The sequence below is a fragment of the Chrysemys picta genome, chromosome 19, assembly GCF_011386835.1.
Source record: "Chrysemys picta bellii isolate R12L10 chromosome 19, ASM1138683v2, whole genome shotgun sequence".
In the NCBI taxonomy this organism is placed as follows: domain Eukaryota; kingdom Metazoa; phylum Chordata; order Testudines; family Emydidae; genus Chrysemys; species Chrysemys picta.
The window spans coordinates 22938458-22961659 of record NC_088809.1 but is presented as its reverse complement, the minus strand read 5'-3'; the positions used below and the strand labels follow the sequence as shown (position 1 = coordinate 22961659).

At 56.3% G+C, this 23202-nt stretch overlaps 1 protein-coding gene across 1 annotated transcript; it reads left to right on the top strand.

Annotated features, from left to right (window-relative positions):
• Positions 1–593: 593 nt before the first annotated feature.
• Positions 594–2212, top strand: LOC135976645 (protein FAM170B-like). Its single transcript, XM_065573515.1, has 2 exons — positions 594–663; positions 1410–2212. The coding sequence occupies exons 1-2, from the start codon at positions 594–596 to the stop codon at positions 2210–2212; spliced, it is 873 nt and encodes a 290-aa protein (XP_065429587.1).
• Positions 2213–23202: the final 20990 nt, after the last annotated feature.

Here is a 23202-nt window from a genome sequence, read left to right as displayed (position 1 = left end):
GACTGGGCCTCTTGGCGCTACCGTAACCCAAATCAACAGGAATATGAATGGTCCTGCTCGTCAGTCTGTGCCAGCACAAAGCCAGAGGCTATGGCTCCACCCTCCCTGATCGGACCCCGGATGGGCCTGCCCGGGCCTTGTGCAGCATAGACCCAGCTGAGTGGTTTGGCTGGGACCTCATGAACTCGGCCCTCCCTGGACGGGACACGAGGAGGGTCGGCTGGACCCGAGAGCAGCTCGCACAGAACTGAGCAGTGTCATCCCAGCTGGCAATGACCTCACCCAGCTCAGAACTTCTGAGCCGTTTGGATCCAAACAGCCTGATGCCGTTGGGACCAGAACATTCCAGGACGATTTAAACCACAACCGTCTGGTGCCACTTGGATCAAACCCTTGGCTCAGGTCAATCGTGATCCTGTCTCTGCTGCCTGCACTGTGAGATCTGGGGATTTAGCTGAAGAATTGGACCAGAACCGCTATCCCTTCCACAGCAGAGACCCAGACCTTCTGGCTGGTGCTGAGACAGAGAATCCAGGAGGTTTCAAGGACTGTGACAGGCACCAGCCTTGGCCCGAGTCCCCAGAGCCAGGACCATGGCGCACAGCCAGGGGCTTCCTGCTGACGCCCCAGAGACGAATCCTGGAGCTGCCCAGGAGGGGTCAGGTGAGCAGGACGTTCCCTGGGCCCACAGGACACTCGCGGGAGAGGCTGGCAGGGGTCCTAGGTCAAGGAAGAACTCGAATTCTCTCTCTGCCTGGCCCAGGGAGGTCTCAGAGGGGGAGGGGGAGAGAAACAGAGACTCCACCAGGGCACAGTGGGGGAAACAGACTCCAAGTGGGGAGAGACAGAGCCCTCTAAATGGTTAAATGGAAAAGAGGAAGGGGGAGACACAGACACCCACCCCCCCAGGGGTGAAGGAGACACCAGGAAGAGGAGATATCTGGGGGCACAAAATGGCTCTTCCATGTAGAGACGCCAGTGCAGAGTCCTGGGCCCTTGGGGTAACGAGCCTAAGCCAGGGGCTTTGGAGATGGGCACAGCCAGGTCTCAGGCTGCTCCTGGTAACCATGCCAGGGTCAGATGTCAGGGCTGGGGCAGACCAATGGGGCAGAGTGTCCATCCCCCCCAGGCCAGGGCAGCATCGGCACCGACAGGACGTTGTCTAGGGCTCTGTCCAACCTAGTTGCCAATGTGCCAAGCGAGGGGGCTCTGGCCCTTCCCTGGGCACAGCGTGTCAGAACCCTGACTGGTCGCTCCCCTGATATTCGTACTCAGGGAGTACCCTTACCCACCCCTTTCCCTTACCCATGGGGGGCACCTTTGGGCCTGGGACACAGGGCTGGGAGCCGGAGGGGGATGCGCCGCTGGGGGCGATGGCCGCAGGAGTTGGGCTTTCATTCTGCTTTCAGAGTCGCAGAGAGCAGGGGAGTCGCCCCCTCGTCAGGGGGTCTCTGCTGGGAGCCCCGTTCCTGGGGAAACGGCGGAGGAGAGGGTCTCTGCCTCTGCAGGCCCCAGGGACCCAAGCCAGAAGACCTCCACGGCCACATCCGTCACCAGCCACTCCTCCGCCCGCGGTGTGCAGCCTGCGGCCTCCAACCGCCTATGTGCGCAGCCTCCAGATCCACCCGGCGCCGGCATGAAGAGAAAGCGCTCGGCACGTGTCAGAGAGGCCAAGGGGGAGGGAGAAGAAAAGACCCTTTTCTACATGCAGGTCAGGGTCGTGAACGGCGTCTCGGTGGCCTGGGAGACGGGGGCCGGCTTTGAAGCCATTAGGAAGCGCCCCCGCATTTTTAAGGCCAATTACATCGGAGGAGAAAGTTTTGCTGGCTCGGACCGGAGCAGCTCCCACACCAGGTCCGACCTGGGGGACGTGGACCCCGAGGCGGGGGACGTGGACCTCGAGGCAGAGAGCGACGCTGGGGGACCAGCAGAGGAGGCTCTGCAGCAGCCGATGGGAGCGCCCCCTGAGTGGCTCCTCACCCCCGAGCAGGGCCTGCGCTGCCTGGCCTGCTGCCGAGTCTTCCCCAGCCTGGAGGCCCTGACCCAGCATGTGAAGCAGGGGCTGCGCGAAGGCTTCAGCTGCCGCGTCTACTACCAGGTGCTGGGGCAGCTCAGGGCGGGAGAGCCGCCCCGGAAGAGACGGCGACGTGGGGCCCGGGAGTGCAGCAAGTGTGGGGGAGAGATACGGCGCCCACGCAAGGCTGCCAGATAGGCCTGGCAAGGACACGCCGGGGGAGCCCAGCTGCTGGCTGAGACCGGAGACGACTCTGCCAGCAGGTCCGGGCACACATGCCAATCCCTTCCCCCCGGCTAGGAAGCCCTCCCCGCTGCCGGCTTGCCAGCCAGACCCGATCACCACGTGAGGCCAGGACAACGAGCTCTGGGACTCGCCGTGATACGCCCGGGCCCCTGCTTGGGAACTGCCAGCGCTACGAGCATCAGGGCTGAGAACTGGCAGCTCCAGCAGTGCCAGGCCAACGGCATCCCAGCCCAGCGCGCCAGATCCACACCAGGCTCCCCGCCAGGGCCAACAGGCCGAACCGGAGCTGCCAGGCTCCCTCCCCTCCCCCAGCCCGGCCGGAGGAGCAACCTGCAGCTCCCGCAGCAAGGCCCTGCCGGATGCCAGCAGAGCCCCAGACAGCAACGCCGAGCCCCACCCCTCCATAGGGCCGTGGCCGCACCCGACCCAGCCACCAGGGACGGGGAAAGAACTGACGACATCAGCCAGCCTTCTCCCTGCCGGGACCCACCTAAAGCCTTGGCCACCGCCCAGAGGGCTGGAGGGTCGGTAGCAGAGACACATCCTTAGAGACACACACGGACTCCGGCCCATCGACGGGAGCCAGGTGGTGAGAAGTCGTCTCTCTGCAGCATCCCCAGAGACGGACGCACAGGGCGGCTACGACCAACAGCGCCTGAAGGCTGAGCCGTGGCCTCTGCCGCCACGGAGCAAGGAGCTGGGAGCGCGCCCCGCCGGCACAGACATCAGCTAAGTGACTTACTGCAGGGTTCTCGTCGGGGGGGGGGGGGGGGCCTAGGCTCCCGCAGCGACTCAGGGGCTTGTGAGCTAGGGCAGGTAGCTAAAGGGTCTGGGCAGGGGGCTGGAGGTCAGGAAGGCAGATGGGGGCAAGGGCTGGGTGAGAAAAAGGGGTGTGTGGGCGGGGGCAAGGATGGGAGGAAGGGGATGTGGGCGGGGGCCACACCTCGACCAGCCACAACGGAGCTGAAGCTCTTACCTGCATCTTCACTAGGAGCAGGTTTAGCTGACCCACAGTAGATCCACCTGACCTAAACCCCAGCCCGTGTCTTAGTCCAGGAAAAGGGCCGGTGTCCTCCTCAGCGCCTGGCCCAGCTCGGTCAGGTGCTAAATTGAGCGAGAGGGACATAAAAATCTGCTAGGCGGCTTTGACATGCTCAGGCTGGCGCTCAGATCCCAGCTGTAAAGCAGGGGAAACATTCTGTGCTCCCAAGTGCACCAAACGCCACAGCCGCCCGCCCGCCCTTCAGCTGAGGGGACGAAAGGCTTTCACCAACATTCATTAATGAAGCTTCACGGCCCTTGGCAGGAGTGGTAGCATCCAGAGCCTTGTGCGGCTGACCGGGAAACTGAGGCACAAAGAGGCAAAATGACTCAACCGAGATCACACAGTCACTCTGGGAATCTGACATTTCTTTGTGCCAGACAAAGGCAGAACCCCTTCCATGCAAAACAGCAACTAACCTGGGAAGGGAAGCAGCGTGTGTGACCATCAGAGCATCCCCGTTTAGTTTGGCTACTAAGGAGCACAGCCCTAAAGTCACCATATAACCCCCTGTTCATATGTTACATTCCATGCAGCGTCCATTCTTACCAAGGGCACGAAGCCCTGTCGGAGGCAGTGGGGGCTGCCCGGCAAACCGTGAAGCCGGTAGCGCTCGGGCAGCTGTTTCGTGTGGCTGGGAGGGAGGAGGGGGAATGCAGGGCGCTCAAGGGAGGGGGCGGGGTTGGGGCGGGGACTTTGGGGGAGGGGCGGGGTTGGAGCAGGGCCGGGGCGGGGCAGGGAAGGGGCGGAGTTGGGGCGGCGACTTTGGGGGAGGGGTGGAGTTTGTACAAAGGGGACACTGACCTGCACTGTGAAGCGCTTAGCGATCTATGGAGGAAAAGTGCTATATCACTGCGAGGGATTAGTATTAATTCCTTTTCTCTTCCTCCCCGTTGTGAGCCCCAGCTACTGCCATGAAGACCCCTGTGTTCCAGAAAGAACGTCAACCAGATGCTTCCCGAGTGACCTACTCAGGGTGCCACTTGCCCCCATCCGGCCAGGAGGTAAATATCAGAGTGTGGCCGACCTACCGGGTTGACCAAAACAATCGCTTCCCCTTTATCCACAAACCTGATGATTCTCAGACCCAGTTTTCGGTCTCCACCAACCGTCCCGCTTGGTAGCGGAGTTTTAGTAGCAGAGGCTGTAGTGAGGACTCGCAGGGCTAAGATCATGCTAAAAACACTGTGGAACATTCATAGATCAACCTAAAGGAACAGAGTGCATTGTGGGATATGTTGGCCTTGCCTATCTTTATCATGTGTGCAACTTCCTGGGGGATAGGGTGACCAGACAGCAAATGTGAAACATCGGGACTGTCCCTATAAACCTATGTAAGAAAAAGACCCCAATATTGGGACTGTCCCTATAAAATCGGGACATCTGGTCACCCTACTGGGGGAGGGAGCGGGGGTTTTTTGCAAATTAGCAAATAACCAAACAACAATAGTCACTCCCCGAATTAACGAGGTTTGGCTAGACAGTGACTAAGGGGCAGCTGGCGCTAGGTGCCGCTGTTGGCTAATGGTGATATCTGTAGCAGTGAGACGTTTCTGTACTTCCACAGCGCTGGGCTAGCAAGGACTTGGCCCTGCAGGCAGCAGGCAGGTGCTTTGGCAGAGCTGGGGCCGGGAGGAGGGAGCAGAATTGGACTGGCAGGGGATACTCCAACCTCGCACAGCAGTGCATTGGCAGAGCGGGTGGGAGCTGTGCTGGAGTGGCTGGGAGCGTGGCAGGCCATGCTCATGGTGTATGGACCGGTCCCTGTGGGGGGACCACAGATTGCAATAGCACAAGATGTTGCAGGTCCGATTGAGGTGTGTTGTCAGAGCTGGGGGAGGCAAGTGCCCACAGCAGCAGCCCCGCAGCATCGTGCCTGGGCCCGGGCAGCTCTGTCAGCCTGCTGCGTTCAAGAGACCCGATTTCACTCCAAAGAGGAGAGCATTTCCGGAACAAGCGCCTTCGTTCCCAGCCCGCTCACAGTAACTGCCCTGGCCGCATGGCTGCCTGCCATGAGCAGAGTCTGGGTGTGACGCTGCATTTCTTAAGGGAACCTGCCTCACAGCTCTCTCTCTGTTCACAGAGTGACACTCGCACAGGGGAAGGGCCCAGAAGGAAGTCTGCGTTGATACGGTTTGCGTCCAGGTTGCGGGGCAGACACAGCAGGAGCTGACCACATCCCCAGCTTAACACGCCCCATTCTTATAGCAGCTATGGGTCCTTTGTTAAGGTCAGACGTCGGCAGCCGAAAAGGAGCTTTACATCTTGTATCACCTGAATCTCATTCAAACAGGAAAACAACGAAAGGCAGAAGGCAAACTTTGAGCCCTCTTTGAATTCCTCCTGGTGCTTTCACGCAAAGCAGTCACACTGAAGGCAACAATTCTCCATTCTTCAGTAGGGGCCCAATCCTGTGACGTGCTGAGGGCACTTAACGGCACTCAGGAACCTTTCAGGATCAGGCCCCATAATTCCATATGCCAGGCTGTTATTATCGTGTAACATTTATACTGCATTGGTGCCTAGAGGCCAGCCAGGCCTGGGGCCAGTTGTGCTGGGGACTCCAACAGACAGAGCTAGTGTCTTCCTAGATGCAAACCACACATGCCCATGGGCTGAAATCAGAGCACATGGAAAAAGCTAACGTTAGCGTGATATCAAAGCATCACTCCAACTAGTAGAGACATTGTCTATACCCAGTGGTCTCTGGTACCCATTTGTGATACGCTGCATGCACAGAAGGGAAGAAGGGAGGTTAGTTCTGTGGGACAGTGAAGAACAGAGGAGATATGTGGATTTTTTTCATAAATTGTCTATTTGATTGCAATCATGAAATCTGCCACATGGATGCAAGGAGTTAACTCAGTCCTAGGTGGTTTTGTTGTGCGGGGGGTCCTCACGGTGTTTTTGTTTCGTTTTCTTGTTCGGCTGGGCAGCGCTCTAGGGTTTGGGGTTTTTTGTTTTTATGTTGTTGTTGTTGTTTCGGCCGGGCAGCACGGGGGCGTTTTCGGCGGCACGACACTGGGGGGGGTTGGGGCTTTCGGTGGCCCGGCCCGGCCCAGTGCTCCGGAGGTTTGGGCGGCCTGGCCCGGCCCGGCGCTCCAGGGGTTTGGGCAGCCTGGCGCAACGGTAGGGGGCGGGGGTTGGGGCGGCCCGGCATGGCGCTCAGGGGCGGGTGGGGGTTTGGGCGGCGTGGCGCTGGCGGGTGGGTGGGGGTTTGAGCGGCCCGGCGCGGCGCCGGGGGGGGGTGCAAGTGTTTGGGCGGCCCGGCGCGGCGCTGGGGGGGGCGCGGGGGTTTCGGCAAACCAGCGAGGTGCTTGGGGGGGACGGGGGTTTGGGCGGCCCGGTGCAACGCTCGGGGGGGGTGGGGGTTTGTGCGGCGAGCTGCTCGGGGGGGGCGGGGGGTTGAGCGGCCCGGGGCAGCGGCTGGGGGCGGGGCAGGGGGTTTGGGCGGCCCGGCGTGGCGCTGGGGGTGGGGCATGGGGGTTTGGGCAACCCAGAGAGGCGCTCGGGGGGGGGCGGGGGTTTGGCCGGCCCGGCGCAACGCTCGGGGGGAGCGGGGGTTTGTGTGGCGAGCTGCTCGGGTGGGGGCGGGGGTTTCGGCGGCCCCGCACTCGGGGGGGAAGTGGGGGTTAAGGCGGCCCGGCGCGGCACTCGGGGGGGTGTTGGGCGGCGTGGCACATGGGGGGGCTGGGTTTGGGCGGCCCAGCGCAGTGCTGGGGGGTGTTACGACAGGGTGGCGCTCTTCTTTTTTGCCTGGGGCGGCAAAAAAGTTCGAGCCGGCCCTGCCTGAAGCTCACAGAGAAGCAGGGCCTGCAGAGAAAGAGACTGTTAGTGGCCCCAGAAGAGCTGGGGTACGAGGGCTAAGTCGGGCCTACCTAATTCTGGAGGGAAATTGTCGACATGGTAAGTTAGTGCGCAGCAAGTTAGCGTGCTCTAGATTCACACCCTGGCTTGCTGTGCACTAACTCGCCCTGTGGACAAGCCCTGAGAGAGGTGCAGCTCATCCCTGAACCGAGACAGGAACAAACCATCAACTTCCACCCTTTCAGTTTACGGACACTGGGCCAAAATTTTCCATTGCAAGATTTTTCCTGTTGAGAGAAAATGGCCTTTTTGTAGCAAAAAAATCCATTTTCACCTGCACTGTTTGGGGGGTGTAGCAATGTGGGACTCACCCCTGCGGCACCTCCTGCTGGTCATCTCAGGGAATTACCTCGCCAGCCTCCGGAGCGCCCTCTGCAGGCCAGTGATCCACCTTACCGCTGGCCCCGTGTCCCTCCCAGACCCCGGTGCCCTTTTATCTGGGGTGCTGCCCCCTGGCAATGCCCCCACACTCTGCCTCTGGGTCTCACCTCTCTGGGGAACCCCCAACCCTCTAATCCCCACCTTGCCTGACTCTGGGCTACTGCCAGTCACCAACTAGCCCCCGCGCCCTGGGGCGGGCTGCAGTGTCAGCCACTCATCATAGGCAAGGTCAGGTCTGGACCTGCTGCCTCTCTCTGCAACCCAGTGCCTCTATGGGGCCTTGGATAGGGTTACCATACGTCCGTTTTGGCCCGGACATGTCCGGCGTTTTGGTAATCAAACCCTCGTCTGGGGGGAATTTCCAAAAAGCCGAACGTGTCCGGGAAAAATACTCCCAGCTTTGCCGGCATCCCTGGCTTACCCTAGAGCAGGCTCCGGCTACTGCTGCTGCTCCCTGACTCCTCAGCTCTGTGCAGCTGAAGAGCGGAGTTGCCCGAGTGCTACCGGCTTCACGGTTTGCCGGACAGCCCCCAGACCTCCAGACCCTGCCCCCGGCCGGGCGCTTCCCCTCCCGGACTCCGGCTGCGCTGGGGAAGTGCCCGGCCGGGGGCGCAGTGGGTCTGGAGGTCTGGGGGCTGCCCAGCAAACCGTGAAGCCGGTAGCGCTTGGGCAGCTGTTTCGTGTGGCTGGGAGGGAGGAGGGGGAATGCGGGGCGCTCAAAGGAGGGGGCGGAGTTGGGGCGGGGACTTTGGGGGAGGGGTGGAGTTGGGGAGGGGAAGGAGCGGGGCCAGAGCCCCGTGGAGTATCCTCTTTTTTAAAACCTTAAGTATGGTAACCCTAGCCTTGGACAAGGCCCTGCAGCCTGGGGAGTTGTCAGCCTGGAGCTCCCCAGCCCCTCTGGCCTTTCCCCAGCCCTGCCTCACTCTAGGCACCTCTAGGTAGGCCCCCCCCGGCCCGGCCCGGCCTCCCTGGAGGCAGAGAGAGTCTGTCTGCTCCTGGCCCACGGTCCTCTTATAAGGGCAGGCTGTCTCTGCTACACTCCTGCATTTCTCATCCGAGCTCTGGCTTCTCTTGAGAGCCTGCTGCTCTCGGCAGGTGCCGTGTGAGATTATGACGCTAGCAGACCAGGTGCCATCTCATGCCAAGTTGCCCCTGTCTCCGCTGAAAACAGCCAAATACAGAGCTGGAAACAGTCTTGCTCCCCTGTGTATTAGTGTTGTTAAAACAGTTATTCGAATTATAAGAATGTGTTTAGCCTTTAGACTGCATTAAATGCATGGGAGTTGCTGCAGCTTTAATCTAATGTATAACATCTGTATCCTATATGGCAAGGTAGTATTTGAGCAGTTATATTGTAAGCCTCTGTAACTGTATAAATCACCCGACTGGAGAGAGAGATTAACTCGTGTGATGGACGGATCTGCAACTGAAGGTGTTACATCCTGCTTAGCAAGAAAGGCCCAGGGACACCAGATGGACTATTGTGGACAAAGGACAAAAGACTTTGTTGCTCTGCTCTTCCCGCCCCCCAATGAAGATGAGTCATGCAATTGGATTCCTCACATCAGTTGAGGTTGCAGCTCAGAGCACATGAGAGGAGGGGGATAAAACCCCTGACAAGGAGGCGCTGATTATCTTTGTGCTGCTTGGAGTCTGGGGGCAAGGTTTGTTAGGCATAAGCAAGAGATCCCCAGTTGCTTAGTCTTAAAGGACATATAGAGCTTGCTTATTAGAGACTTCTATTACCTTTTGAAACTTAAGATTGTAACTCATTTGTGCGTGTATGTTTACCTGCTTTAACCTTGTAAATAACCCTCTAGTTTCCTTTTCCTATTAATAAATCCCTATATAGTTTATTATAGGATTGTCTACAAACGTTGTCTTTGGTATGAGATTTAAGGTACAATTGACCTGGGGTAAGTGACTGATCCTTTGGGACTGGGATTAGCCTGAATATTGCTGCGTCTGATGAAGTGGGTATTCACCCACGAAAGCTTATGCTCCAATACATCTGTTAGTCTTAAAGGTACCACAGGACTCTCTGTTGCTTTATACGGAATATTGCTGTGATTCTTGGTGTAAGGGACCATCTATCACAAGGGTGGCTCACCTGCGTGGCAAGACAGATTGGAGTACTCACGGGGACTGTCTGTGACTCCATGGTTAGGCTTTTTTAGCGCCTGAGGAGTTTGCACTTGATGATTGGTTGGTGAAATCTAAGTGGAGACCTCACAGCCAGTTTGGGGTTTGTGCCCTGGGGTTGGTACGCACGCTCTTGGGGCCCGGCAGGCAGCATGACAGAGATTAGCTGTAGGGGTAACAGTTTACAGAGGTGCTGAGACAGGTTTTCTAACCCTAACAGTAGGTGGGGCTGTGACCGCAGCATGGCTCAGCCCAGGCATTCGAGCACCACTAGTCAGCCTGGCTTCAAAACCATGAGATTTTTTTCCTAAAGTTACACCTGTCTCCCATCCCGTAGTATTGGAGCATCCCCCAGTCTCTACAGTATTTACCCTCACAGCACCTCGTGCGGCAGGGCTGGTATCCCCATTGGACAGCTGGGGAGCTGAGGCTGAGAGAGACTAAGGCCCAGACGCTCAAAGGTGTTTAGACTCAATGGAAATTAGGTCCCACAGGGAGTCTGCGGCAGCGCAGGGGCCTGAAGCCAGTCTCCCTGTGTCCCAGGCTGGAGCGCTGACCTAGGCCCACCACCGCTGTCTTTTATTTGCCTTCTGCTTTTTGAACCTCGAGGGGTCACGTTTCAAAGAAAAACGACAGCCGAGAGTCCCCTGGGATCACAGGAGTCTGGGTCCTGGGGCTTTAAGCAAAAACACCAAAATCATGAGCTGCCCGTGCTGTGACACTGGTTTTGTAAACGAATAGACCCTCTGGTGACGTCTTCAGTTGGTTTCTCACCTAAGCTTTTCCCCTGTTACGATCCCGCGTCCCAGCGATGTTCTTACACTACGTCATTGCACGGCTGCCCCGGGGATCTTCTTTAAAGGGTTAAAAAAGCCATTGCCACTTTGAGCTGAACCGCCCCCTTCATTGCTTGGCTGCAGGGCTGTGCGTCACAAACCCTGCCGGTGCCCGTCCCCCTGCAGCCTTGTCTGCACTATTGCTACCGTAACCCACGGTCACATGGTGTCTCTGTCCCCCTTTAGTGGCCAGGCCACATACAGCGGTTTGCGTCCCCTCCAGCGCTTGGGTTCACACAGCTGGTCCTTTAACATGAGCAGCGGCCGATCCTGCTTTTAGAGCCAGAGTCTCAAGTCCCTACCAATGGTGCCCCGTCCATTACATTGGCCCTGCTCTGATCTACCTCTCTCGGACGTCAGCTGTGGACGCTGTTTGAAGCGCCCGATCCATGATACCTACTCTGAGCAGGGACAGCTAACACGGTGTCTAAAAAAAGCCAGCAGCCCAGATTCAGTCAGGCTCCCACGGCCGCTATGACCCATGGGGCTGGCCCGGTGCTGGTGGGGAGTGTTTGCAAACTTTCCCTGGCTTAGACAGAGTTAAGGAAGTTCAGAAACCAGGATCCTGACATGAACGTAAATCCCGACCCATTGCGACTTAAACACACTCCTTGCAAAAACGTATTGGTGACGGGGAAGCGGAAAAGCCCCCGACAGCTCGTGCCCTCACAGCTAACGGCTGGTTCATACGGACCACAAAGGCAGCAGGCCCGGGAAGAATTTGTACCACCAGTGTCAGAGGTCATTGCCTCTGGGAGGCAGCAATGCCAGCAGACGCGCTGTATTTACACAGGCAGTCAGTAGAGGGCGCTGGCGCCATTGTATTGTTGCCTTGAACCTGTTGCCCAAAGCACCTTGCGCTTAGGCTGAGATTCATTTTTACCATTGCCACAGGCTGGGTCCTGCCATTTGGGCCCTGTGCTGCGTCGGGGCCGTGCGGGGCTGTGCGGGGCTGTGATGACTGTGATGCCGGAAGCAAACCCCTCCCACACAGCCTGGCACGCAGCACGCTCCCTGCACCATCCAGTGCCCACAGTGCCCCTCTGCAGACCAGCGGGTACAGCCAGGACGCTGTCCCTCCCCCACGCTAGGTGGGGGCTGTCTACTACGTCCATGTGCCTCTAGGGGAACAATCTGCTGCTCTAAGCCATTGTTCCTGGCAGCCTCCTCCTCTCCCACCCCCCCGGGGGCGGACCCCAATCCAGCCCCTAATTAGCAGCCATAAATCAGTCCCCTTTCTAGCAGACAACTCCACTGGTGCTCCCGGGTGGATCTGCGGCACACTGAGGTGATCACCTGAGCGGGCGGCACCGTTCTCCCAGAGCTTGTCTGCAGGGGGAGATTCACTGGCATTATCATACCAGTGTACTTATAGTGGATCAGGATGTGAACTGAACTCAACTTGAATTAAGGCCAATTTTATTCCAAATTAGAGTGTGAACATAGGGGATTAATCCAGTTTAACTAATCCAGTTTTAATTCACACCTTTACTGGATCCAGATTAATGTTCCTGTGTAGACGAGGCCCAAGATTGAACCAAATGAGCTGCCAGGCTTCAAATACAGTAATGAGAGATCCTTAAAGTCCCTCCTGGAAAATCTAGCTTTGATATTGAGTAAGATAATGGCAGAAATAATGCGTGGAGGCCTCAAGGATGATGGGACCATGAGCAGACGACAGCACTGGGTTTAGGTGAGACAGGCCGTGGTCACAGCTGAGGAGGCGGTCAAGATTTCATACAGTGATGTGATTTTGAGGGCCCATCTTCAGACACATGCAAGAGGCCTTATTTTCAGTGCTTATTTTCACCCTCGGAAAATCGGGCCTCTTTAAACTGTGTCCAGTTGGGGCCCAAAAATCAAGGGACCCAAAATCACTGGGCACTTTTAAAAGTCTTGGCTGGGAGTCTGAGCCAATCGTGCCCAGGGATTAAAAACGGCGCTGGGCCCTGTGCTAAGAGGTGCCACAGCAGGCTGATGGGACTCAGAGGTGGCATCGCGGGAACCTCTGAACCGCGGGGAAGTGCCGCATGGTGTCTTGCTCTCCCTCTCAGATACCACTGGCAACATTAGCCATCCCGAGCGAGTTCATAGTGTTCTACAGGGATGTGTATTGTACAACATCGGGGCCCATCTCTGTCACCTCCCCTAGTGACATAGGGCAGGGGATAAATAGCAGGACACCACAGCAGCAGCGGGGGCCAAGCTGGGAGGGGTGGGTAGCCCCAGGGAGGAGAGAGAGCGGAAGGAGAGCTGGAGCCAGGGGCATAGAACTGAGATCCCGCCTCAGACAGTGAGGGAACGCAGGGCGCGCTCCCAGGAGTTGCCCTGTCTCTCGAGGGATATCCACGCCTTGGCAGTTGTAGATCTACCTTCTGTGAAAGCAGGTGAGCCCGTGGGTGCCAGGGAGAGCCCAGACGCAAGAGGTGGGAGAGGAGAGCGCTGGCGGAGGGGGTGGGGGGGTTGCATTGCAATAAACCACCAGGGAATGACGAGCTCACAGACCTGTAGGTAGCAGAGCCAGGGACCGGGACAGCGAAGGGTCCTCACTTGCGGGGACGGGAGAGTCTGGCTCTCGGGGTGAGTGTGGTGGGTCCTGGCCTCCTGCCTCTGGGAGATGCACCGGAGCCGCCCCTGGTTCCACGCGCAGCCTGGCTGGTTGCTGGTCTCCCTGGGGTGGGGAGCTGGCGGGATGCTGGAACCAGAGGCAGATGGGTGACCGTCATCGCCCGGCAGCCCCCTGCACAGCCCCAGGAAAGCCAGCAGTGCCCGGCCCTAGGGCAGGAGAGGCCAGTGGGCAGCTAGTGACCCTGTGCTGGAGGAGCTGAGCTGGCCGCTGGCGGCAATGCTGCGGAGAGGCAGGGATGGGGCTCTCAGAGTCTGCTGCTCTGCTGGTCAGTCTCTCCAGGGGAGCAGAGCCGTGGACTGGGGACCTGGCTAGCAGGGGCGTAGCCAGGTTCTAAGAGCAGGGGGAGCGAACACACACAAAACAGCGCCACCCGCTGCCAAATGCTTCAAGATGCTCAGAGAGAAGCATACGTACAAAGTACTATCATGAAGGACCCGTGTCATATCCTTGTAGGTGCCCCCTGCTGGCCACCCGCTAACATTGCTGTGAGGGGCATTCCAGCCTCTGAGCGCTTTATCCCTGGGATAAAGAACAGAATCCAGCCGCTGCCCCAATCTCGGGGTCCCTGGGCCCACCTTTAGGGCACAGACTTTGGTGCATGTTGGAAGCTGCTATCCAGCTACCTAGTCCCTCTGGTTGTATCCCTGACCCCTCTGAGTTCCTGATATTTAAACACACCTCTCTCCCAGAACTCCAAAAGGTGTGATGCGTCAGTTTTAGCATTGAACCCCACGGGGGCATGCAGTAGTGGTGAAGAGCGAGACACTTTCCTGAGACTCTAACACATTAATGCACTTTTATACTTCATCACGTAGAGCACAGGAGAGCGCAGATCATACAAAACAATCAACACTAAACTCATGTTCCTCACCGCTCCAGGGCATTCTCTGGGCTGGGGTCCAAGTCCCTCAGGTTGTCTGCAGGCCTTGGTCTCAGGAACGTGGGTAACAGTAACTGGTTGCTCCCAAAGGTGCTGAAGACACAATGGAAGAGAAAATCCTTTGGCCTGGATTGAAATTATTCCGACTGAAAGTGAATGAGAGAAAATAGGTCCAGAGTTCTCTTCCTAGCAGCAGAAAATGTAGCGATTGATAGAGGTTCAGGTCAGAAAGGACCATTATGTGCATCTAGTCGCCCCTCCTGTATAACTCAGGGCCTAGAATGTCACCAAGTGGTTCCTTCAGCCAACCATAGCATGGGACTGAGCCAGAGCACGTCTTTTGGAACGACATCCACATGCAAGAGAGCCAGCTGGCTACCAGAAAATCTCTCTTCTGCAGTGACGTGGGGTTAAGGGACACGGCGGAAAAGACATGGAGGCTGTGACTAAACTTAGAGCAGGGTGGGAAACAGAGACGCAGTTGGGACCTGTCTACACTACAGGTCTGTCGTGCGTTTGTAATCTGCTGACCCCCACATGTTGTTCAGAGCCTATGGACAACACAGCTCCGAAAGGTACGTTTGTTCTGTGCTTATCCCCTATGTACCAGCAGGGCTGGACGGCATTTCTCACTGTGATGTGGGGAGCAGGTCCTGGGTACTAAGGGTCTGAAGAAGCTCTCAGGGACTAATTTTTTAAAATAATTGTTATCAATGACTTGGGAGAAAACATACAATCACTGCGGATAAGATTGGGGGGTGACAAAATAAAGGCAGAGTGGTAATTCCTGATGGGGAGAGGGCAGTGATACAGAGCGATCTGGCTCATTCGGCCAGCTGGACCCATTCAAAGAAAACAAGTTTGAGCAGAGCCCAATGCAAGGTCCTATACGTGGCAACAAGGCACGCCGGCCACACCTCCAGAATGGGGACGTGGATCCAGGAAAGCAGTGACTCTGAAAAGGATTTAGGGGCCAGAGTGGAGAAGCCACTCAACATGAGCTCCCAATGTGATGCTGTGGTGAACAGGGCTAAAGCCATCATTAGACGAAGGAGCAGAGCCGTGAGTAGGATAGGGAGGTGACACAGCAGCAGTGAGACTGCTATTGGAATACTGCCTCCAGTGTTGGTGTCCTCCTTTGAAAAAGATGGTCCTAGAAATTGGAGCTGGGGCAGCAAAGAGCCACCAAATGTTCTGAGGGCTGGAGAAAAATGCCTTCTAGTGAGCTATTGAAAGAGCTCAACCTGTTTAGCTTATCAAAAGAAGATTGAAAGGTGACTTCACTGAAGTGTTGAAATGCCTTAATGGAGAGAAAATACTGGGTATTAAAGGGCTCTTTAATCGAGCAGAGAAAGGCAGAACAAGACCCAATGGCTGGAAGGTGAAAAGAGACAAATTCCTATGACAAATAAGGCACAAATATTCAACAGCGAGGATGACTGAACACAGGAAGAAGCTACCGAGGAAAGTGGTGGATTCTCCATCTCTTGATGTCATTTAATAAAGACTAGATGCCTTTCCGGAATGTGTTTGCCCCAAAAGTAGCTATTGTGGTAGACAGGAGGCCTGTGATATGCAGGGGGTCAGATTAGATGCTCTAACTGTCTCTTCTGGCCATAAAGTCTACTCATTTCTGAAAAACCGAGTGTAGCATTGGGAGCAGCTTGTGATGTTTTACTGTCTGGCCGGCTTAGTTCCTAGAATGAACACTCATTGAGCGGGGTGATCCACAGGGACTAGCTCAAACCTCCAAAGTGTCTGCCCTGTGGCAGGACATTAGCACTGCAGGGGAGGGGTGGGTGTGGCAGTGACATCACAAAGGCTTTTTGCAGGACCTCAGCCTATTGGTCAAAGGTGCTGGGGAGGTGGTGACCTCACAGAGAGATGCTGACATCAGCCAGGCAGGACAGGGGCGCAGGGCCAGGGAAACCTCAGAGTCCCCTGTGGCTTTGCTTCAGCAAGTCTCCTTCTCGAGGTCTCTCTTTGAGGACTGAGAGAGTATTTAGGTTCACATATATGAGCGCCAGGAGGAACCTCTTTTGAGTTTTCTCTTTTCTTTTTCCTGATTTGACTAGAAAACAGACGTCCCTGTTTAGAAGGTAAGAGCCTCCGAGAGGTTTGGAACCTGTTCAGTCTGATGCATCTGGCGCCAGCTGAATTCTAGGCATGGAAAACACTAGCTTAAGGTGGTCGAATGTTATTCCCCACCTGGGATTTTGTCCCTTAGAATCACTGGGGACATTAGGGTTTGTCCTTTTTGTTTTACCTTTTCCTCCATCCCTCCCTCCTTTCTCTTCATCTCTTACGTCTTCTGTCCTTTCCTCTGTTCCCCTCCCACCACCAGGAGGACTCTGTGTGTGTGTCGTGGGGGGTGCTCTGCAGTGGGAACAGGGACAATTCTCCAACTTTGGGCAGTCGAGAGCCTGGGTGAGATAAGGGGCGTTAAAGCCCTTTGTGAAGGAGAAAGGGGAGTTTCACGGTGTTGAGCACCAAGGAATTCTAAACTTTGCCAAAACATCTAGTCTGCAGAAACCAGAAATGGTCGGGGCGAAGAGACGGGAGAAATTCGGAGAGTGGTCACTATTGGGCAGGAATCGGAGGAGCGGGAGGCAGGTGGGGGGATCCTGCTGGCTGTGTGGGGCCCTGGCTGTGTAATCTCCTCACTGGGAAGTGTCAGTGTGGCCCGAATCTCACACGCTCCTTTGTCTCCTTTGGGTCTCACAGGAGCTCATTGAGGAGCTGCCTGATAACTCTCCACCCGGCGCCGTCCTCGCTAACTCCCTGATTGCTGTGGGCAACCTCAGTTACCGAGACCCTCCGGCCCGGTTCCCCTAACCCCAGCGCTGCTCAGGCCCAGGGCTGGGAGTCACTGCCCCTCCCACTCCCAGGTCACCGCCCAAGGGTGGCTCCTCTGGCAGAGGTGCAGGGAAGGGTCACTCTCTCCTGGCTGGGCTGTTCTTTTCACTCCAGTAACATTGCAACGGCTTTGGGAGAGGCTCACTCCCAGGATCAGATACAGGAGGGGCAGCAGGGTGCAGGGAACAGGGGCTATTCCTGCCCTGCCACTGTCTGTCTGAGAAACCTTGGCCTTGTCATTCCCTGGCTCGGTGCCTCAGTTTCCATTCTTGCCAGCCTGTGCCCATTTCGCTGCAGTTTCACCTGCGTGTTGGTGCCAGTCCCATCCCCGCACTGCACAGTCTAATACCGGATCCTCTCTCTTGCCAGCACCATGACGCCTGCCCTGGAGCCAGAGCTGGAGACCCACCTCCTCCGAGCTGCCCTGCACGCCGTCTTCACCCTGGGCATGGAGAAGGACACCACCCAAGTGCAGGTAGATCATGCTGAAGTCATGGATTGAAGAGCCAGCTGTCATCCTGCCATGAATCCTTGCTAATTGCCTGCAGTGGGATGTGAATGAGAGAGGCCAGGATATGTGTTTGGGGTCTCACCAGTGCTTCCCAGAGACCCCACTTCCCATCCTGTGGCAGATGTAGCCCCAGTTTCCCTAACTCTGACCCATGGCTCTCCCTTGCTTTCAGGATCTGCCTAGTGTCTTGCCAGACCTCCTGGACGCCATGCTGGGGAACCTGCTGGCAGAGTCCCCAGACACCGACAGGCTCCAGTACATCTTGAAGGTGAGCCCGATGAGAGGGGTGGGGGCAATTTTACCTTCACTCTTAGATCCATTTTCCAGTCTGTCCTCCTAGCCGGGCCCCCAGTGGGCATCCTTGGTCAGGGCAGTCAGTGCAATGCCTCCTTTCCCCACAGCACATTAACTACTGGATCGTGTCCAGGGTGCCGCGAGAGAGAGCCAGGGCCGTTAAGAGCAGCACGGCCCTGCTCAGATCCACCATCACCCTCCCTGAGTTTGACGTAAGTGACCTCTGACCCCAGCTTCCTGACTCCAGGCGTAGGTGGGCTGGCTCCGATGGGCTGTAGGATCTGCTGCTGCAGGGGCTGTGGGTTAGGAGTGTTCCTCTTGGGGAGGCAGAGTCAGAGCAGAGAGTGAGCCTGGCTTGAGTCAAGTTCTTCTTGTCCTAGTTAAGTGGTGACTCTGGACTTTTAAGGGGACTGTGCTCCAGGTTCATGCCTCCCTGTCATCCTGGAGCAGCTGGGGAAGCAAGTCCTCATGGAGGGCCCTGCCCACAGCCCTGTGCTCCAGGCTTCCTTGGGGGCAGAGGAAATTAAGGGTCTGGCTCTAGCTCCTATCCTCTAGCATCTCCTGCAGAGGGGCTGAGGGGAAGGAGAGTCCTGGCCCGGGGGGGACTGGGAGCTGACAGGAAAATGCTGATGGAGTCCCCTCTCTCTCTCCCGTCCATTAGAACTCAGCGGAATTCCCCAGGATGGGTCACCACGTGGCACAGCTGGCTCTGTCCGTCAGTGACCCAGCCAAGGACATCAGCCGGCAGGCCAGGGAGGGGGTTTACCGGCTCTACCAGCTGCTGCTGGACCAGAGGGGTAAGGAACCCAGCTGGGAAATGGCACCCGCTAGAAGAGTGAGACTGGGACCCCAGCCAATTTCTCTCAGACTGACCCCGGCTGGAGGATGAGTCTCTCTATCTCTTTCTGTGTTCCACACCACGCCCTGCAATTCTGTTGGGCCGGGCACGCAGCGAGGACTCTGCCCACTGTGCAGCCACCAATGGGATTGGAAGGACACCAGCCCTGCAACCAGAAGGACAAATGTGTGTGTGTCTCTCTCCCTGTCACCTACTCCCTCCTGGGGGAAACCCAGCAGCTGATGGGGGACAAGGTGAGCAGCTGCATTAGACTCAGGAGATTGGGGCGGGGCCCAGGCCTCATTCCCATCCTGTGGCCATTCGCTGGCCTGGCACAAGGAGCCTGGTGGGGAATGAAAGGGAGAGCAGGTGCTCCTGGGAAGGGAGATGAATTCGCCTCCATGAGCAGGAGCGAGCCAGCTTGTCCCCGGAGCAGCTCCACCCAGCTCTTTAGCCAGGCTAATTAATGACAAGCTTTGCCTCATCCCAGACTTATGTTATCAGGACACGGTGCTATCGCTCTTGGGAAGGGCAGGAGAGTCCCCCAAGTGCCCTCTGCGAGACTCTCCTGTCCCACAGGGTCGCACCCAATTCCTAGTGGTCTGGTGTCTGTGTCACCCGAGCCACCACCCAGAGTTGCTCCCATCACTGGCAGCCTGGGAGGCCAAGGACTGACGGGTGATGGCGTCTGACCAGGCAGGGCTGAGGCACATGGGCAGGGGACGCTTGTCCTGCTGCTGGCAAGGCTGGACCCGTTCTGGAGAGAACAGGAGGATTCAGTCAGCAGTAGGGTTACCATGTCTAATAAATAAAAAAAGAGGACCCTCCACGGGCCCTGGCCCCGCCCATTTCCCCCACCCTTAGACCCGCCCCAACTCCGCTCCTTCCCCGCCCTAACTCCGCCCCCTCCTCCCTCCCACTCCCAGCCATGGGGAAAGGGCTGCCCCAGCGCTACCGGCTTCACGGTTTGCCAGGCAGCCCCCAGACCCTGCGCCCCCGGCCGGCGCTTCCCCAGCGCAGCTGGAACCTTAAAGTCTGAGAGGGGAGGAGCGGAGCAGCTCAGCTGGAGCCGGGGAGGAGAAGTGCCTGGCCCGTGGCTCGGGGTCCGGAGGCAGGGGGGGCTGCCCGAAGCCAGTAGCGCTGGCTCGGGCAGCTCGGCTCTTAAAGTCTGAGAGGGGAGGAGCGGAGCAGAGCAGCCGCGGGAGGGGAAGTGCCCAGCCGGCATTTTCCCGGACATGTTTGGCTTTTCGGCAATTCCCCCCGGACCGGGGTTTGATTGCCGAAAAGCAGGACATGTCCGGGAAAAACCGGACATATGGTAACCCTAGTCAGCAGGGGCTGCCGATCCGTCCCATTCACCAGGGCTGCCATCCTGCGGCTTCCGCATTAGTGGCTGGGGAAAGGGAAATGGGATGGGGGTGACTTGGGGAAAGGTCTCAACCTCCCCACATCCCACTTCACTGCTGCCAGAATCCCTCCTGCCCCCCCGCTACAGTCCCCTCCCTACCCAACCTGGGTGGGGCTGGAGGAGAGGGGTCTGAGAACTTGAGCTGTGGATTGGAGGTGGAACAGCTGTCAGGGGCACTGAGGGGGACGTGGCAGGAGTTCCCCGTACAAGGAGGGGGGTTGCCACTGGAGGTCACTAGGAAGGACAACAAGATTCCATCCTGGGGGTCAGGAGGGGGAATCCATCCCTCAGAGGTGGGCAGGGGCTGGGTAGAAATGCTGCTGGTTCCAGGGGCCGTTAATCCCCCCTGATTCCTCTGAGGCGTATGAGTCTCAGACAGGTTCTCGTTCCTTGCAGCAGGAGGACGTCACGGCCAATGTGATGCGCCAGCTCCGTATCATGCGGCACTTGCGCCAGGTGCCCGAGGCGCTGCAGGGCCTGTGCCTCTGAGGCCACCAGCAACTCCCGCTCCCTGCTGCAGGTACTGCTCTGGCTCTCTGTAAATGGGGAGCTAGTGGAAGGGGAAATGGAGCCCCCTGGCACTCACAGAAACCCTCTCCCCTCTCTGTGGAGCAGGGTCCTTTCCTCTGCCCCCAAATTCCTTCATCTGGGACAGGAGCTCTTTCCCTCACACCCATTCCCCTCCCCCCTTTCCTTGATCTACCCCCATCCCATTCCCCCTGCGCCCAGGCAGAGCTCTGCCTGCCCCATATGGTGCAGAAAGGCCTGTGATATGCAGGGGGTCAGATTAGATGCTCTAACTGTCTCTTCTGCCCATAAAGTCTACTCATTTCTGAGAAACCGAGTGTAGCATTGGGAGCAGCCTCTGCTGTTTTACTGTCTAGCCGGCTTGCTTCCTAGAATGAACACTCATTGAGCGGGGTTATCCACAGGGAGTAGCTCAAACCTCCAAAGGGTCTGGCCTGCGGCAGGACATTAGCACTGCAGGGGAGGGGTGGGTGTGACAGTGACATCACAAAGGCCTTTTTCAGGACCTCAGCCTATTGGCCAAAGGTGCAGGGGAGGTGGTGACCTCACAGAGAGATGCTGACATCAGCCAGGCAGGACAGGGGCGCAGGGCCAGGGAAACCTCTGAGTCCTTCCTTCCTCTGAGTAGCTTTCCTTCAGCAAGTCTCCTTCTCGAGGTCTCTCTTTGAGGACTGAGAGAGTATTAGGGGTCACGTACGTGAGCGCCAGGAGGAACCTCTTTTGAGTTTTCTCCTTTCTTTTTCCTGATTTTACTAGAAAACAGACGTCCCTGTTTAGAAGGTAGGAGCCTCCGAGAGGTTTGGAACCTGTTCAGTCTGATCCATCTGTTCCACAAGTTCTTCAGTCCAATCCACTTCCCTAACTAATTTCCTTAATTTTTTAAAGTTAGCCCTTTTGAAAAAAAAAACCCTAGTCACAGATCTATTTTTGTTTACCCTTCCATTTAGTTTAAACTGAATTAGCTCATGATCGCTCAAACCAAGGCTGTCCCCTACAACCATTTCTTCTAAGAGATCCTCACTACTCACCAAAACCAAATCGAAAATGGCATCCCCTCTTGTTGGTTCAGCAACTACTTGGTGAAGGAATCCATCAGCTATCACATCTAGGAAAATCTGAGCCCTATTATATTAATAGCACTTGTCCTCCAGTCTATATCTGGGAAGTTAAAGTCTCCCATGATCACACAATTCCCATTAGTATTTACTTCATTAAAAACATTGAAGAGGTCTCTATCCCTATCCAAATCAGACTCCTGTTCTAACAGACAGCAACCGCCCCCCCACACACACCCCGAAAGGCAGAGATAGACCGAAAATGCTATTCAAACTAAACCAGTTTGTTTCTTGAAATCATAACAAGTGGCAATGAAAATTCTTTGTCACAATATGTTAAATTGTCTCGTGGCACTCAAAGAGGAGACACTTAGATCTCAAAAATTAGATAAGATGCTTCAGTCTGAGCTAAGTAGTTGCTGCTCTTAACAATTGCAAAATAATACAATACAAATAAAATAAACTATTTCAGCCATTCTATTATGTCCTAATCTGATCTGAGTAAACATGATAGGACACCTCATCTTATGCACTGCTCCTAGTGACACTCTCCAATAGACCCAGCAGTCCTTATTTCCAGGCCCCTTCACTAACCACTGCCGCACACTCCCTCCCACAGCTGGCAATTACAACCAGACCCTCATGTCCGGTCCCCCTGCTTTGAGAGGGAGTGTGCTCCGCTGGAGTGATTGGAGCAGGGAACTGGGAGTCAGGACTCCTGGGTTCCATTGCTGGTTTCCTATTGACCTGTGGGACTTGGGGTAAGTTGCTGCCCCCTCTGGGCTCTGTCCCCAGCAGTCAAATGGAGATTTCATACTTTCCCACTATTGGAAAGTGCTGGGAGAATCCCCCAGCAAAAGCTGCTCTGACAGTGCTAAGCAGCATCTGTTTGCTTGTGAGAATGTCCTATGGGACTGTGTCAAAAGCCTTATTTACACCAAGATAGATCACATCTACTGTTTACCCACCTCCACTAGGCCCCTAACCCTGCCAAAGAAGGAGCTAGGATTGGTCTGGAATGATTTGTTCTTGACAAGTCCATGCTCACTAGTCCTAAGAACCAAATTGTCCTGCAGGTGCTGACAAACTGATTGTTTAATAAACAGAGGCAGCTCCCAATGCTACACTCGGTTTGAGCTACTCCCTGTGGATCACCCCGCTCAATGAGTGTTCATTCTAGGAAGCAAGCCGGCTAGACAGTAAAACATCACAAGCTGCTCCCAATGCTACACTCGGTTTCTCAGAAATGAGTAGACTTTATGGCCAGAAGAGACAGTTAGAGCATCTAATCTGACCCCCTGCATATCACAGGCCTCCTGTCTACCACAATAGCTACCCAATATTTTCTCTCCATTAAGGCATTTCAACACTTCAATGAAGTCCCCTTCAATCTTCTTTTGATAAGCTAAACAGGTTGAGCTCTTTCAATAGTTCACTAGAAGGCATTTTTCTCCAGCCCTCAGAACATTTGGTGGCTCTTTGCTGCCCCAGCTCCAATTTCTAGGACCATCTTTTTCAAAGGAGGACACCAAGACTGGAGGCAGTATTCCAATAGCAGTCTCACTGCTGCTGTGTCACCTCCCTATCCTACTCACGGCTCTGCTCCTTCGTCTAATGATGGCTTTAGCCCTGTTCACCACAGCATCACACTGGGAGCTCATGTTGAGTGGCTTCT